The sequence below is a fragment of the Carassius auratus genome, chromosome 20 (assembly GCF_003368295.1).
Source record: "Carassius auratus strain Wakin chromosome 20, ASM336829v1, whole genome shotgun sequence".
Classification (NCBI taxonomy): domain Eukaryota; kingdom Metazoa; phylum Chordata; class Actinopteri; order Cypriniformes; family Cyprinidae; genus Carassius; species Carassius auratus.
This window is the reverse complement of record NC_039262.1, coordinates 6,865,208-6,878,230: the sequence shown is the minus strand read 5'-3', so window position 1 is coordinate 6,878,230 and position 13,023 is coordinate 6,865,208. Positions and strand designations below refer to the sequence as shown.

At 37.4% G+C, this 13,023-nt stretch overlaps 3 protein-coding genes across 4 annotated transcripts; 1 reads left to right on the top strand and 2 right to left on the bottom strand.

Annotated features, from left to right (window-relative positions):
* Nucleotides 1-963: 963 nt before the first annotated feature.
* On the bottom strand, nt 964-5,170 carry LOC113120719 (headcase protein homolog). Its single transcript, XM_026290718.1, has 4 exons — nt 4,674-5,170; nt 2,100-3,212; nt 1,295-1,449; nt 964-1,205 (listed from the first exon to the last, which is right to left on the bottom strand). Exons 1-4 carry the CDS (start codon nt 4,828-4,830, stop codon nt 1,041-1,043), a joined length of 1,590 nt encoding a protein of 529 aa, XP_026146503.1. The 5' UTR covers nt 4,831-5,170; the 3' UTR covers nt 964-1,040.
* Nucleotides 5,171-5,790: 620 nt separating this feature from the next.
* Nucleotides 5,791-8,613, bottom strand: LOC113120721 (costars family protein ABRACL). 2 transcript variants are annotated; one of them, XM_026290721.1, is made up of 3 exons: nt 8,485-8,613; nt 7,640-7,708; nt 5,791-6,726 (listed from the first exon to the last, which is right to left on the bottom strand). In XM_026290721.1, exons 1-3 carry the CDS (start codon nt 8,549-8,551, stop codon nt 6,542-6,544), a joined length of 321 nt encoding a protein of 106 aa, XP_026146506.1. In that variant the 5' UTR covers nt 8,552-8,613; the 3' UTR covers nt 5,791-6,541. The 2 variants fall into 2 exon arrangements, with proteins under 2 accessions (XP_026146506.1, XP_026146507.1); XM_026290722.1 differs by having other exon boundaries at nt 5,941-6,726; nt 8,461-8,608.
* A 2,608-nt stretch (nt 8,614-11,221) lies between these two features.
* On the top strand, nt 11,222-12,176 carry LOC113120720 (putative peptidyl-tRNA hydrolase PTRHD1). The gene is made up of 2 exons (XM_026290720.1): nt 11,222-11,482; nt 11,732-12,176. Exons 1-2 carry the CDS (start codon nt 11,273-11,275, stop codon nt 11,900-11,902), a joined length of 381 nt encoding a protein of 126 aa, XP_026146505.1. The 5' UTR covers nt 11,222-11,272; the 3' UTR covers nt 11,903-12,176.
* The last annotated feature ends 847 nt before the right edge of the window (nt 12,177-13,023 follow it).

The window sequence follows — 13,023 nt, the reverse complement described above, 5'->3', positions numbered from 1 at the left end:
GTACCTTATACACATACTAAAGCACTGCAGGTTCGAATAGATATATTTTGGTTGTACAGCATCTCTCCAAAGTACAAAAAGAAGCTGTCTTTGTCCTATTAAACACATACTGTACAAATACACAAGCACCCCCAAATAAATTTGTTCTGTAGGAACAAACTACACTTAGTTAAAAATGTAAGATTCAGAGCAAGTCAGAGAATACTGAGTTATACCTGCAGGCAGTCCTGGCTTCAAACAGAGCGAGAATATATATTAGGAGCAGCAGTAATGGTCATGAGTGGGAATGAGGAAGCCAGCGGGCCTGAACTTAACTCGACCTTTTGACTGAAGCATAAAATATAAAGACATTAAAAAAAAATACATTATTGGGTTGACAGAATTTTAGTGATGCTTTGTTATAGACAATAACAACAAGCATGCCTTAGTTACCATTTCTAAAAGGGTTTGTTGCTCCACAAGAGTTTCCACAAATTGTTCCAGTACATTTAAATTCGATCAAAAAATGATTTCTCTCACTCAATAAATGTCCTTGTCTTCCAAGATTTACAAACCAAATGTTGTCCACATGAGAGTGCTTTCTCATTATTTTATCAAAGAAGCTGCTTCATCTGCAATAATGATGTTCTTTGAGCATTGCGAATTGATGTGGAAAACAGGAATTATGTAGTCAGGCTTGAGATTAAGATCAAAAAGATAACTGACCATGCCGTGGAATAATTAATAATTACTCTGAGAAAGGAAGTATCCTTTTATGTATTTTATTGTTTTCTTATACAAAAGAGGAAATTTGGCATACAGAGATACATTCACTTGTCACAGTATTGTTGCTTTATTTTTTAAATGCAAGCTCAAACATTTCAAGGATGGCGTTAGAATTTATGCAAAAGCACACCCTCTTTATCTTAATAAAAGACACGCTCTCCATCGATCAGCATCGTATGCTTTGGTTCCACACAAAGTGTCGACAAGAGCACAAAATAAGTAATTCTATCAATAAAAAAAACAGGGAAAATACTAGCACGCAAATGCAACTTTTGTCAATAAGCTTCGAGAACTTTGTACGAGGAGAATGGCTTTACAAAGTGATAGTCCAGATTGCCACAGTGAGGACACTGCTGTACATTGCTGTACTCAGAGAAATACTGCATGCCCACACGTACGTCTATGACAGGTTTCCCACAATGCTTGCAGTTCAGCCGGGCCTGGGCAGACAGAGAGTGGTAGTGCATTTAAAACAGAACTTGTAAAGTATATAAAGAATATAATTTATGAGCACAAACAAATTGATTACCTGGCAGCATGGTGATGCAGCCAGTATGTCGTATGTGTACATTGTGCCCAGCTGGTGCCAGCTTCCATCCCACCTGGACTTGCACTTTATGCACACGATTTTGTGCACTCCTTCCAGGCAGTCCACACAGATGGCATAAAGGTGCATCAGCCTCCCTTTAGAACATAAACAAAAAACCCTTTTTAACTGCAATTAGACTCTAATTAATGAAAATATATTCTAATAGGGTTTTAATGATAAAAAACCAAAAAACCTTGCTCAAAACCTTGATTTATTCTTCAGTGACAGTAATATTTCATTCTCAAATGCTACTTAATGGTGCTTGAACTGTTTTTGCTGTGGTAAAATTATTTTCATGCACAGTTTATGAACTGTCTCAGCTCGGTGTTATTTAATAAAAATGGAAAGGTTTTTGCTGTTCTTGCTATATCAAAAACAAGGAAATAACTGATTGACAAAAGTGCACAAAAATGCCCGTCTGCCAAATGAATAAATGTAACTGATTTGTCTTCGCATTGACATTATTAAAGTGACTGAGCAAGCTTAAAATAACACAACAACAATGTTCATACTTGAAATAATTTTGGAAGTCTGCATTAACTGAAACTTTTTCAAATTAATGAGAATGTAATTGTATTTTAAACAGAATTTAATTTTTAACTTTTCTGATGTAGAAAAAACTGTAGAAATATATGAAACACTGATGCACAATAACACTTTCCACAGTAATATATATATATATATTTTTAAATGAAAAGTAAATGAGAACCAGCCTCTTTTGAGTTTGAAAAGTGGATTGGCTCACCTTGTAAATGGCAAGGTACATCATACTCAATCTCATCATGGCGTGAAGGGCTCAGGAACAGCGTTCCATCCACTAAAGGGAACTGCTCAAAGATGGGCATGGTGTGATGGCAGAGGGCACAGTTCACCACATTGCGGTGACTCGCACTGAGCGCAGAGAGGATGAACTTCCTGAGATCCTCTCCCTGCCCGGCCTGGGCGTCGTCCTCCATTCGCACATGATAGGTGTTGAGCTTGTGTCGTGGAACGTGCATGAGCAGCTCAGAAAGATCCAGCCTCCTCAAGAACTGCACAGGGTTATCTCCGGGAGAAAGCCGAGGGAGGCACATGCTGGCGGCTCCTTGCTCAAACTGAGCCCCGCCACGTACCGTGCCACCTCCAGACAACAAATGCTTCCTGTGGGCTTCCATATGAACCGCACTCTTGAGAAACTCACCCAGGTGCCTCGAACTCCGCGGGCCACCGAGGGACTGGGGGGAGTAGGAGGAGAAGCCCGACGGAGGGGACTGAGCAGGGGATTCACAAGGGGAGAGGAGCCCGTGGGAAACCCCACTGGCTGCATTTGGAAGACCAGCGTGACATCTCTCCTGACAGTTCTGCCAATCTGCTGATTGTCTGCGAGACAGTTCCTGACAGGAGCCACGGTGCGCTAGCTTATGGCTTGCAGATGATTTCCCTTTCTTGGGCTCATCTGCAGCTTCCAGGCCAGCTCCGCCGCAAGCGCCACCTCCAGAGGGAAAACTGCTGGGCTTTCCGCTCCCTTTCTCTGGCACCTTCTTCTTGCGCTCGTCATGCATGCGTTTCACCTGGTACCAGTCTGTGTCTTTTTTCAGGTGTCCCTGGCCGCAGCGGCAGGAGCAGAAGCGGAAGGCCAGATCGTAGCCCTTTTTGGTCCACATGTTTTGTCGGCACTGCTTCTCGTTCCAGCTGCGAGCCCGGCCGATGCAGTTGAACTGCACCAGGATGCTGCTCTCCCACTCATAGAAGCACTGCAGGTGCATCCAATTGCCGTAGGGGCAGATTTCACTGTTGCACACCACACGCTGGTAGTCGTCCTTCTCAAGGTCAATGGGACGGCCCAGACTGCACACTAATGGGGTGGCACATGGAGCCTCTGCCAAAACACAATGGCATGTTATATTAATTTAGGCTTAATGCAAGGGAATTGCTCACATGACAATTCTTTCATCATTTACTCACCCTCGCGTCATTTCAAACCTGTTTGACTTTCTTTCCTCAGTGGAACGGAAAAAGAAATGTTACAATGATTCACTTGCATTGGAGATGAAAAGAACATGAAAGTGAATGGTGACTAGGCTGTCATTTTGTCTAACATCTTCATTTGTGTCTCAGGAGGAAAAAAGAGCTTGGAACAATATGAGAATGAGGATTTAAATTTCTGGGTGAACTATTCCAAGGTAAAATACATGTGGTGCAGATTTCAATGCCTTATACACTAACAATATGGGGTTCATTGTTTTGTATTCTAATTTAAAAATGAATGACTGAATTAAAAAATTACACCCGAAAAATAACATGAGAAACATCTGAATAAAGCAAACCACCAAATTCATGAAGGGACATCTATTTATAGACTGTGATTCAAACAGCTTCAATGACAGAATGTTCAATGTCAGTACATCTCTTCTATTTATGATAACTCTGTGGGTGCGAATCCCACTCAAAAAGAACAAATATTACGCAACACTCCTGTGATATGAAGTCTGAATGTGTGTCTCATGAGAGACAGGAAAAGACAATTATACAACAGAGAGCCTCATTCCTCAAATTTGATTGGACAGCGCTGCTTTTTCTGTGTGAATTCTGATTGTTCAATACCTTTCATTTCAGACTATGCAAGTATATAGTGAAAAAAACTGCATCAATATGCAGTTTTATCTCGTGCACTTAAGAAAAGAAAATGTTTTTTTTAATCATGTAGCTCATTAATCGCTCTGACTGGGTTTCTCTCATTGTGGTGTTAAAATAAAAACATGGAGTGGAGTCAGATGATTAAAGCACTTTCTAACTCATTTAGGAACAGCCATGTCGATCCGCTCCACTCATAAAAACAGATCCAGTCCAGATTTTTTTATGCATCTCTAGTGACCTGCATAAAGTTTTCTGAACTATTTGTGTCTAAAACTTACTGGAGTTATCTGTCAATAAATAGTAATAATCATACTGTAGTACTAAATATTACCTGTGCCTTAATATTCAACAGCCTCTTGCTGTAAATATTCCATTATTCATAACTGCCACTCAAAGATGCTATGCATTATTAAACACCCTAACTGCACATCATTAGACAACACTGATCTCCAAATCACATGCAACTCCATGCCAAGTGCGTCTACCCTTGAACAAGGCCTACACAACCACCTTGTGCAGGACGATAATTGAAAACACGGAAATCTCCAGACAATGTCGTAACAATTCTGATGGTGATGACGCGCACAAAACAAGTTGCCGCAAGTGAGAGAACATTTAAAGAAAGGTAACGCTCGCGCGTGCACGTACGTACAGGGAAACGTAGCGTTCGCTAGAACATAAACTGAAGTGACGTTCTTCTTACCGCTTCTATGGTCGCTCGGCGGACCCGCTGTCGCTCCAGTCAACACCGAGGCAGTTCCTCCAGTAACCGCAGACGCAGAGGCTCCATTTTCTTGCTCGTCCCCGCTACTGTTCGTGCGTTTATTTCTCTTCCCCTTGTTGCTTTTTTGGTTGGGCATGATGGTGCGCTCAGTGTGAATGCAGCCTGTCAGCGACCGCCACCGAGCATTTGTGCGGATATCATGTCTAGGGTGCTTGACGAATCCTCTGTGAATCGGAATGCGGGGGGATGCAGATGTTACAGTTCGATCATCATCCTCCAGATTTGTACAGGCAGTCTTGACAGCAGAGGTACACCATGAAGAAGGCGTGTCCCTCTCTTGTTTTGATTCCTGCTCTGAAGAGAGAATGTTCCTCTGGCCCCGCCCCCATCTCTGATCCAGACCCGGAGCTCAGAGATATTAATAGCACAGACCTAAGAGGGAGTCCCAAGCAAATAATCGACCCACTGCTAAAATTATTTAAGTCATACGTGCTTTGCCACATATGGCTTTACAAGTGATAGTCATGCTATTAACGAGATAAGACCTTCATTTTGCTATTCGACATGAGATATTTTGATAAATCAATAACCTAATTTTTTTTTTTCAGCCATATTTCATTGGAGACCCATCTTAAGGTCCACAAAGAATCTGTTTATGTGTTTTAGAGAAATACCACTTGGAACTTTCTTGTAAATTATACTAAAGATCTTTTTTCAGTCATCCAAAGAACCATTTTAGGTGCAAATGGCTTTCAAAAGGTCAAAATCTGTACATTTTAACTCAGCTCATTCAAAGACAAAAACAGTCATACATCTGAAAGACAAAAAAATAAAAAAAGTCTCTTAACTTCAGTTCTTGTATTTGTATTACAGTTTATTGCACTGTCTCCAGTCATTTGAGAAGCAGATGAAGCATCACAAGACAGCAACACAAATCCAAATATACACTAAAAATTAGAAGTTTGAAGTCAGTTTTAAATGTTGAGAAATGGATGCTGTAGAGAGTCATACATTTATTTTTAAAAATTAAAATTAAAAGCTTACTCTGCAGTCAGTTTCAATGTCATAACCCATGTAATGACTCAGTACAAAGTTATAAACATACACCCCTCTGTTTAATTGTTGAAGTCTTTATATCAAATTGCTGCTCATGCTAAGGTCTTCCTGAGCTTGAAATAGCACAAACTATGCCATTGGGAGCCTTATAACATTTGTACAGACATAAATAACAACAGCACAAGAACAATGTGGGGATGTTTTTGCAAGAGCTTTATAAAACAGAATATCACACTAGTACAGTTCAGATGATGTTGAACTTGGTTTTTTAAAACATTTAATTCCAGAAAACCATACAGCAGCCTTTGAGATGTTATGGCACATATAACCTGAATGACCATGCCTGAAATGAATAATTTCACAGTAATGGTACTGAAAACAAACAACCTCATGACAGCAGGTACAGTAAAAGACAGCAATTATGCAGTCTACAATCAATACAGTCAGAATAGGACATCAGAGGTATAATTTGTAAAAGTGATATTAACCTGTGTGGATATTCATTTGATGAATTCATTCAATACCAGAAAACTAGTAACATGATCATGCACACTGTAACTAATAACTGTTGAGCTGACTGAACAGGGAAGATTGCTACTTTTCACGAAAAAGAAAAAAAAAACTGTGTGCAGATCACTCCCCTGAGAGAGAAAAAGTTGCTGTATAAAAATATTCCAATCCAGTATACAAAAATGTTTCACTCTCAAGTATATTTCCATATCAAAATGTATCAATGACATGTCACAAACACATTTGTCATTTTAACTTGGGTTTAGAAAAGACTGTTAGATTCAGTCCTGCAGTAATATGACATCAACGTTGTCGTGAACTCCTTGCAGTAAGAGCTCCCCTTCGAATGTGATGATCTTCTTTCGCTTGGCCGCTTTCAGCGTTCCGACCAGAGCTTCAAAGAGGTTGGCGCATTGGTCATCATTAAACAAGACTCCAAATTTGACACTGATCTTCCCATCTGCATCTGTGAGACAGTAAGAATGGGTTTGCTCTAAATAATTCAGTAACAACCTTGAATATCCAATTAACATTTACAGTAGGCTATGTACTTAATAAAGCACCAAAACAATACAGAATAAGTGTTCGCAAATCTCAAAAGCGAGTAGTATGAGGAATCATTAGCCTGGTTTGAGTAAACACCGCAGAGTATTGAGAGGACAGTACAGTATGTCAACTAATAGAAATTAAACGTGCACCTTAAATAATCACAAAATTTATTTTATTTTATTTTTTATATAAAGGCTCTGATATGAACAGTACTTCTCCTATTTATCCAGAACTCCTCATCTAAAGAAGCATCAAGACCTGCATTGTAAGTAAATTATGATGTGTAAAGCCATCTTATTACATACATGTAAATGAATGTAGATTTCAACAGGTTATATACTATACAATATTTTTAAGTATATTAGAATGAATTCTGAAGGATCATGTGACACTGAAGTAATGGCTGTACATTTTTTAAATATTAAAATGGAAAAGTTATTTTAAGTTAAAGTAATATTTCTCAACATTAATGTCTTCCTGCATGTTTGACCAATTAAAAGCAGCATTGGTGAGCATAAACGAATTCTTTTACATAAAAATCGTAATTACTTTTAGCCACCAGCCTATGTTTATAGATATGGAAGTTTGAAATACAAAATCTATTTTCTCATTTAAACCTGAAAATAAATGTTTTGGAGAAATGTCATGATGTAGAATAAATATTACGTTTATGCATTATATCCAGGCCTCCAAATCAATAAGCAAATTTATGACAATTTTAATTTATAATTTGTAATGGGAAAATAGGCAAAAATAATCATTTTTACTGGTGGTCTCATGGAGACTTTATCCCTAATAGTGATGTTAATCAAAAATAGCACAAGACTTACTTGTATTGCCCAGTCGACGAATCTCATCAATGAGCAGTCCAACTTCATGTTCCACATTCATTTTTGTCACTGAAATATACATGTGTGTGTTAATACGATAAAAGCTTACTTTGTCTTTGAAATACTTAAAGATATACGGAGACTATAGCCATCTAATTTGAGTATGGAACTGGAATAACAAATTATAGTTCATTCAAAGCATACTGACCATTCTTATGTGGATTACAACAATAAACATGCTGACTAAATCGCTAAACTAATTTAGACACTCATTCTTAACTTTATTAGCTTTATTTAGCGCCCTCTCTGGGCAAACTGAGAATTGCAACGCCGCACCCTACCGGTTTATTGCAGATGCTGACCATCTAAAGACTATAATTACTTATCATCTTGAATTTTGATTAAGAAAATAATACGTGTGGGCCGCATGGTTAAAACCATACCGTAGGTTAAACATAATGAGGCGTAATTAATAAACGGCAGCTCGGCTTTCACGGAGCACGAGGATTATCATTTGATCAAGCAATGCGGAAGTACGAATCTGAACACGGAAAGTAAAAGAAATGTGTGAAATATTGTATCAAAGCAAATTGTGAATCGCATATCATTTGAATTCTATCATGACACAGATTGAATTCCCTAAAGCGCAGTTAAATAAACAAACAAACAAACAAACACTTTTTGAGCATAAATCTATTCACACCGCATCAAGAGAATTGCACTCAGATTCTGGATTATTAATCCAAAACTCCACTGGGAAAACATGTATTCGGATAAATAATTCATTAACATAACATTAAAAAAGAATAATAAATCCAAACCTGTAAAATGATCAACCTGCTAACCTTTGTGGTGGTTTTGTGCCGCCGCTCTGCTGACTATAGACCGATTGAAATAAGAAAGCACTACCATAGATGGCTTTGTGTGTATGTGCGTGCGTGTGTGTGTGTGTGTGTGTGTGACGTCACATTAAACGGCCTCTTTAGATTAACCAAGTGGTTACAAAGTAATTTGTTATCCTAAAGTGAATTTTTGGATACACTTCGAATGGCAGGTCCCTTAATTGTATGGCGCTGAGTGAAGCCATATATCAACAAAATGTACAGTTATAAGAGCTTCTGACTGTAGGCTACTTGATTTGGTGCTACATATGTAAAATATATTGACATAACAGATTAAACGACTGCTTTAATGGACATCTGTATTTCTAACAATGTAGACCTAATTCTTTGTTTTATAGCTTGTTTGGCCAATTACAATAAATCATAGCCTACGCAAATTTGATAAATTATTATACGTTTGATGAGTAAATAATACAAGTAATACTTTATTTAAATATAATAAATATTTACAGCAACATTCCATGAAAATGCTGTCCATCCATAAATGTTTGAGATACACAATTTCATTTATTAGACAAAAGGTGGCAGTAAATAGCCATTTATTGCTGATTAGTACGGTGACGTTTGGTTTTTAGCCATTGAGTTTATTAGATTATTTTTGTGTATTCGACGTTAAAATAATATTGTGTATAGGACTATATGAATGTCGTCCCTTTGGAGAGGGAAAATGTAGTTTTAGGTGCCAGACGCTTCTTTGTAGTCTAGTCTACAACTTATTACGTAAAGCTGTCGGTATGTACCCTGGCCAACCGGTATAGCTTAAAAACCGGCTTCGCCTCTTATTAAAAGTGTAGCAATGTTTTAAAACCTGCAATGTCTCCTGTACCATAAAATTCAAGTTGGCCCCTATCAATGTTCACTCTTTCACCATGTGCTGCAACTGTTGCAGAATTAGGTAGCTACACCTTCTTTATAGTTTTATTTATTTATTTTTTTTTTATCATTTTATATATTTATATAATAAACAGTATCTACAATATGTTCTATGGAAGTGCTTTTTTCATTTTTTTCAGTCACATTTCCTTTGGACCTTTCTTAAACCAGACTTCAGATACAGGGCGAAGGTGGTTCCCGACTGCACAGTGGACAAAATACAGAAATACAGGGGCCATGTTGAGCACAGCTATGGTTATAGTGCGAGAAGAAGGGCCCTTAAAAAAGTGGCAAGGGGTCACATCAGCTGTCTACAGACATATAAGTATAATGTTAATTGCAATGAGCTTTATTAACAAATGGGAGTTATATCCATGCATGGAATGATAATTGCCTGAATTAATACATTTATTTGAATCCCCTTCTGACCTTTGGAATTCTTCGTTTTTAGTGTATTCAGGCAGCAGGATTTCTTCTTATGAACAGCTCATAGAATCAGTGTTGGGAAGATCTGAAGATGGCATTTTTCCAGTCTGTTGAGGGAAAGATCTGAAATATGAAACAGAACATTGATTAAAGTCTAAATAGATGGAATCAGCATGTGTTCTGTGATGTGTAGGAAAGCAGTGATCAGCAGCATGATATCAGGTGCCTTAGGCCAGTTCATCGCTAGTCCAACAGATCTAGTGAAGGTTCAGATGCAAATGGAGGGCCGGCGCGGTCTTGAAGGGAAGCCGCCCAAGGTGAGGCATAGACTTAAAGGAATAGTTCACCCAAAAATGAAAAATTGTTGAAAATGTTGAAAATGTACTCACCCTCAGGCCATCCAAGATGTAGATGAGTTTGTTTCTTCATCGGAACAGATTTGGAGAACTTCAGCATTACATCACTTGCTCACCACAGGATCCTCTGCAGTGAATGGGGGCCGTCAGAATGAGTAAATGTTTGATTGAACTATTCTTTCATACATCCCTATTAAAAACTTTTTCAATTGCTACTTATTCTGAATGTTTTTTTTTTAATGGACAGAGTACATGGAGTTTACAATGATTTTATTGAAGATCATGGCAGAGGGAGGAATACGAGGCCTTTGGGCTGGATGGGTTCCCAGTGTTCAGAGAGGTGCATTGGTCAATTTAGGAGGTACAGTAGTCAAAACTTCTTGAGATCTATTTGCAGCTGCAGTTTTGCATATACATCAAATATTTTTTTCAAAAATAAAACGTTATAGCAATCATTCAAGCCTTTTTATAAAAAAAAAATATACCATTGTTGTCTCCCTCTCTTTTTTATATACTTTTAAGCAATAATTGAGTGTTTAAACTGGTCTCCCAATCTGATTATTTTATATTATTGCAGTGTTTACTGATATTTTAAATTACTTTTTATTTTTATAGTTTTTATTTGAATACAGTTTTGTTCAATTTTGACATTGTTACTGTTTTTAATATGTCTACATTTTATGTTTAATACATCAAGTTAAACTAAATAAAAGTGTGAAATGTTGCCTTTGCAATTAGTGAAAATTAAATAAGTTAAAGTTTTTATAAGTTTATTATAAGTAACTTTTTTTATGGGTTTGGATTTTACTTAACTATAACTGGAAGACCAGTTATAAGTAGACTGAAAAGACTGAAAGTATTGTATATTTCAGAAAACCTAGTGAGATAAAGGTAAAAACAACTTTATTATATGCAATTAAACATAAATGAAGGAGAGTCCTCAAACAACCACTAGAGGGCATCCAGTCAAAAATTTTACCAGGAAGGAACTAAACCCGGAGCTAGTACTACCCGGAACGTAAACATGAACCCGCCTATGAGTCATTTCCGGTCAGGCTATTTTCACATTCAGTAAAATGGCAACGCCGAGCAGTGGCACTTCCCGGCGTTTAGTCCAGTATGTGATCGTCCGATCAGACCTGATACACACTTTATCATGGCCTTTAGGGGCGGTTATAACTCAAGCCTGTCACGCGGCCACTGCTGCCATTCATTTACACTACAGTGACCCTGAAACTCAGGAGTATCTGGCAGAACTGGACAGCATGCACAAAGTAGTGCTGCAGGTTTGTACTGCAATTACATAATATGCATCGTGTGCTTCTGTCCCTGCACTGCTGGCTTAGATTATATAGTGGTCTTCGATTTCTTATGGTTGACAAATACTAGCAAAGCCATTAGCAATCTTACAATAGACAAATTAATTAATGATTTTCCCCCCCATTAAGTATATATATATATATATATATATATATATATATATATATATATATATATATATATATGTACAACTTATAGTTTTTTTCCTCTCACAGGCACCAGACGAGGCATCCCTCAACACTCTTTCCAGTGCTCTACGTGAAAAAGACATTGCACATAAACTGTGGATGGAGCAGCCAGAGAATATCCCCACATGTTTGGCGTTGAAGCCCTACCCTAAAGAGACCGTGCAGCCATTTCTAAAAAAGTTCAAGCTTTTCAAGTGAATTGTGCATGAATGGTGCCATGTTCTGAGATGAACTGAACAATGTAAACCTAAAGAGTGGTCAGAATGGAATTTGGCTGAATGAACCTGCTAAAACAGCCTTAACATCACATCTTTGAATTTCATCCACATTTTGTCTTGATGTATCTTTGTGGCAAATGATTATTCACCGAAGTTGTGTTAGAAATGTAAGTTCTTTAATATCTAACATGAAAACGGAATGTCTTTATTCTGCATTGTGGGTGGTAATAAAGTTCTTATTTGTCGGCAATGGATTCTGAAATCTCACGTTTTATTTTTTTAATGTATTGGAAGGGCTTTTAAAATATGTACACTTTAACATATCAATAAATTAAACTAAGACGTAAGAGGTGGTGGGTTACTAATTATGAACTGCTATGGTTCACGTTTGCAGTGTGGGAATTATATCGTGACCAGACTTACTCTTTTTTTTTTTTCTTTTTTTTTTACCTTGGATTCTTGAATAAAAGAGCCTTATGAACCATTTGTATTTTTGGGTAGAAAAAACAAAACAAAACGTTGTCCAAAAAAATTCGATTTGTGTTGTTAATGACTTAATGAGTCGGTTCTTTTTAGTGAATCAAGGTTACCTCGCGACCAATGAAGCTTGGTTCTCGAGGGATTGATTCTCACGAGCAGGTTCTTATCAATTAATCATAAAGTAACATCGTGACTAGTGATGCGCGATTCTCGAGTCGGTTCTTTTTAAGTGAATCAAAAAAGAAAAATAAGAAAATTCCTCCCGAGTTAACTACTCATATGAGGTATTTTTTTGGTCTAGGAAAAAGTTTTATATGAAACACTCAAGTTCGATTTTCTAGTGAATTACTTGCGAGTCGGTTCGTTTTAGTGAATTACAAACACTTTATCTCAAGTAATATGACTTATTAAATCATTAATATCAGACTCTATTAACTAAGAACTGAGAAGGTGTTATATTTTTCTGAAGATAAGTGAAAAGTACCCGACTGATTGTTCATATGACACACACACACACACGCATTAAGTTTTCTGTACTGCACTGTTTCATCAAAACAATCATTAGTGCAACTGTTAATTGAACAGTTTAAATAGCTTACTATTCCATTCCCTAGATATAAA

Coding starts and splice junctions, on each gene's coding strand:
- LOC113120719 (XM_026290718.1), bottom strand. CDS start 4,830: ATGCCCAACCAAAAAAGCAACAAGGGGAAGAGAAATAAACGCACGAAC. Junction 3,213..4,673: donor GCCGAGCGACCATAGAAGCG/GTAAGAAGAACG, acceptor GTGTTTTGGCAG/AGGCTCCATGTGCCACCCCA. Junction 1,206..1,294: donor CTGCATCACCATGCTGCCAG/GTAATCAATTTG, acceptor CTGTCTGCCCAG/GCCCGGCTGAACTGCAAGCA.
- LOC113120721 (XM_026290721.1), bottom strand. CDS start 8,551: ATGGTAGTGCTTTCTTATTTCAATCGGTCTATAGTCAGCAGAGCGGCG. Junction 7,709..8,484: donor GGCACAAAACCACCACAAAG/GTTAGCAGGTTG, acceptor TGTATATTTCAG/TGACAAAAATGAATGTGGAA. Junction 6,727..7,639: donor TCGTCGACTGGGCAATACAA/GTAAGTCTTGTG, acceptor ACTGTCTCACAG/ATGCAGATGGGAAGATCAGT.
- LOC113120720 (XM_026290720.1), top strand. CDS start 11,273: ATGGCAACGCCGAGCAGTGGCACTTCCCGGCGTTTAGTCCAGTATGTG. Junction 11,483..11,731: donor TGCACAAAGTAGTGCTGCAG/GTTTGTACTGCA, acceptor TTCCTCTCACAG/GCACCAGACGAGGCATCCCT.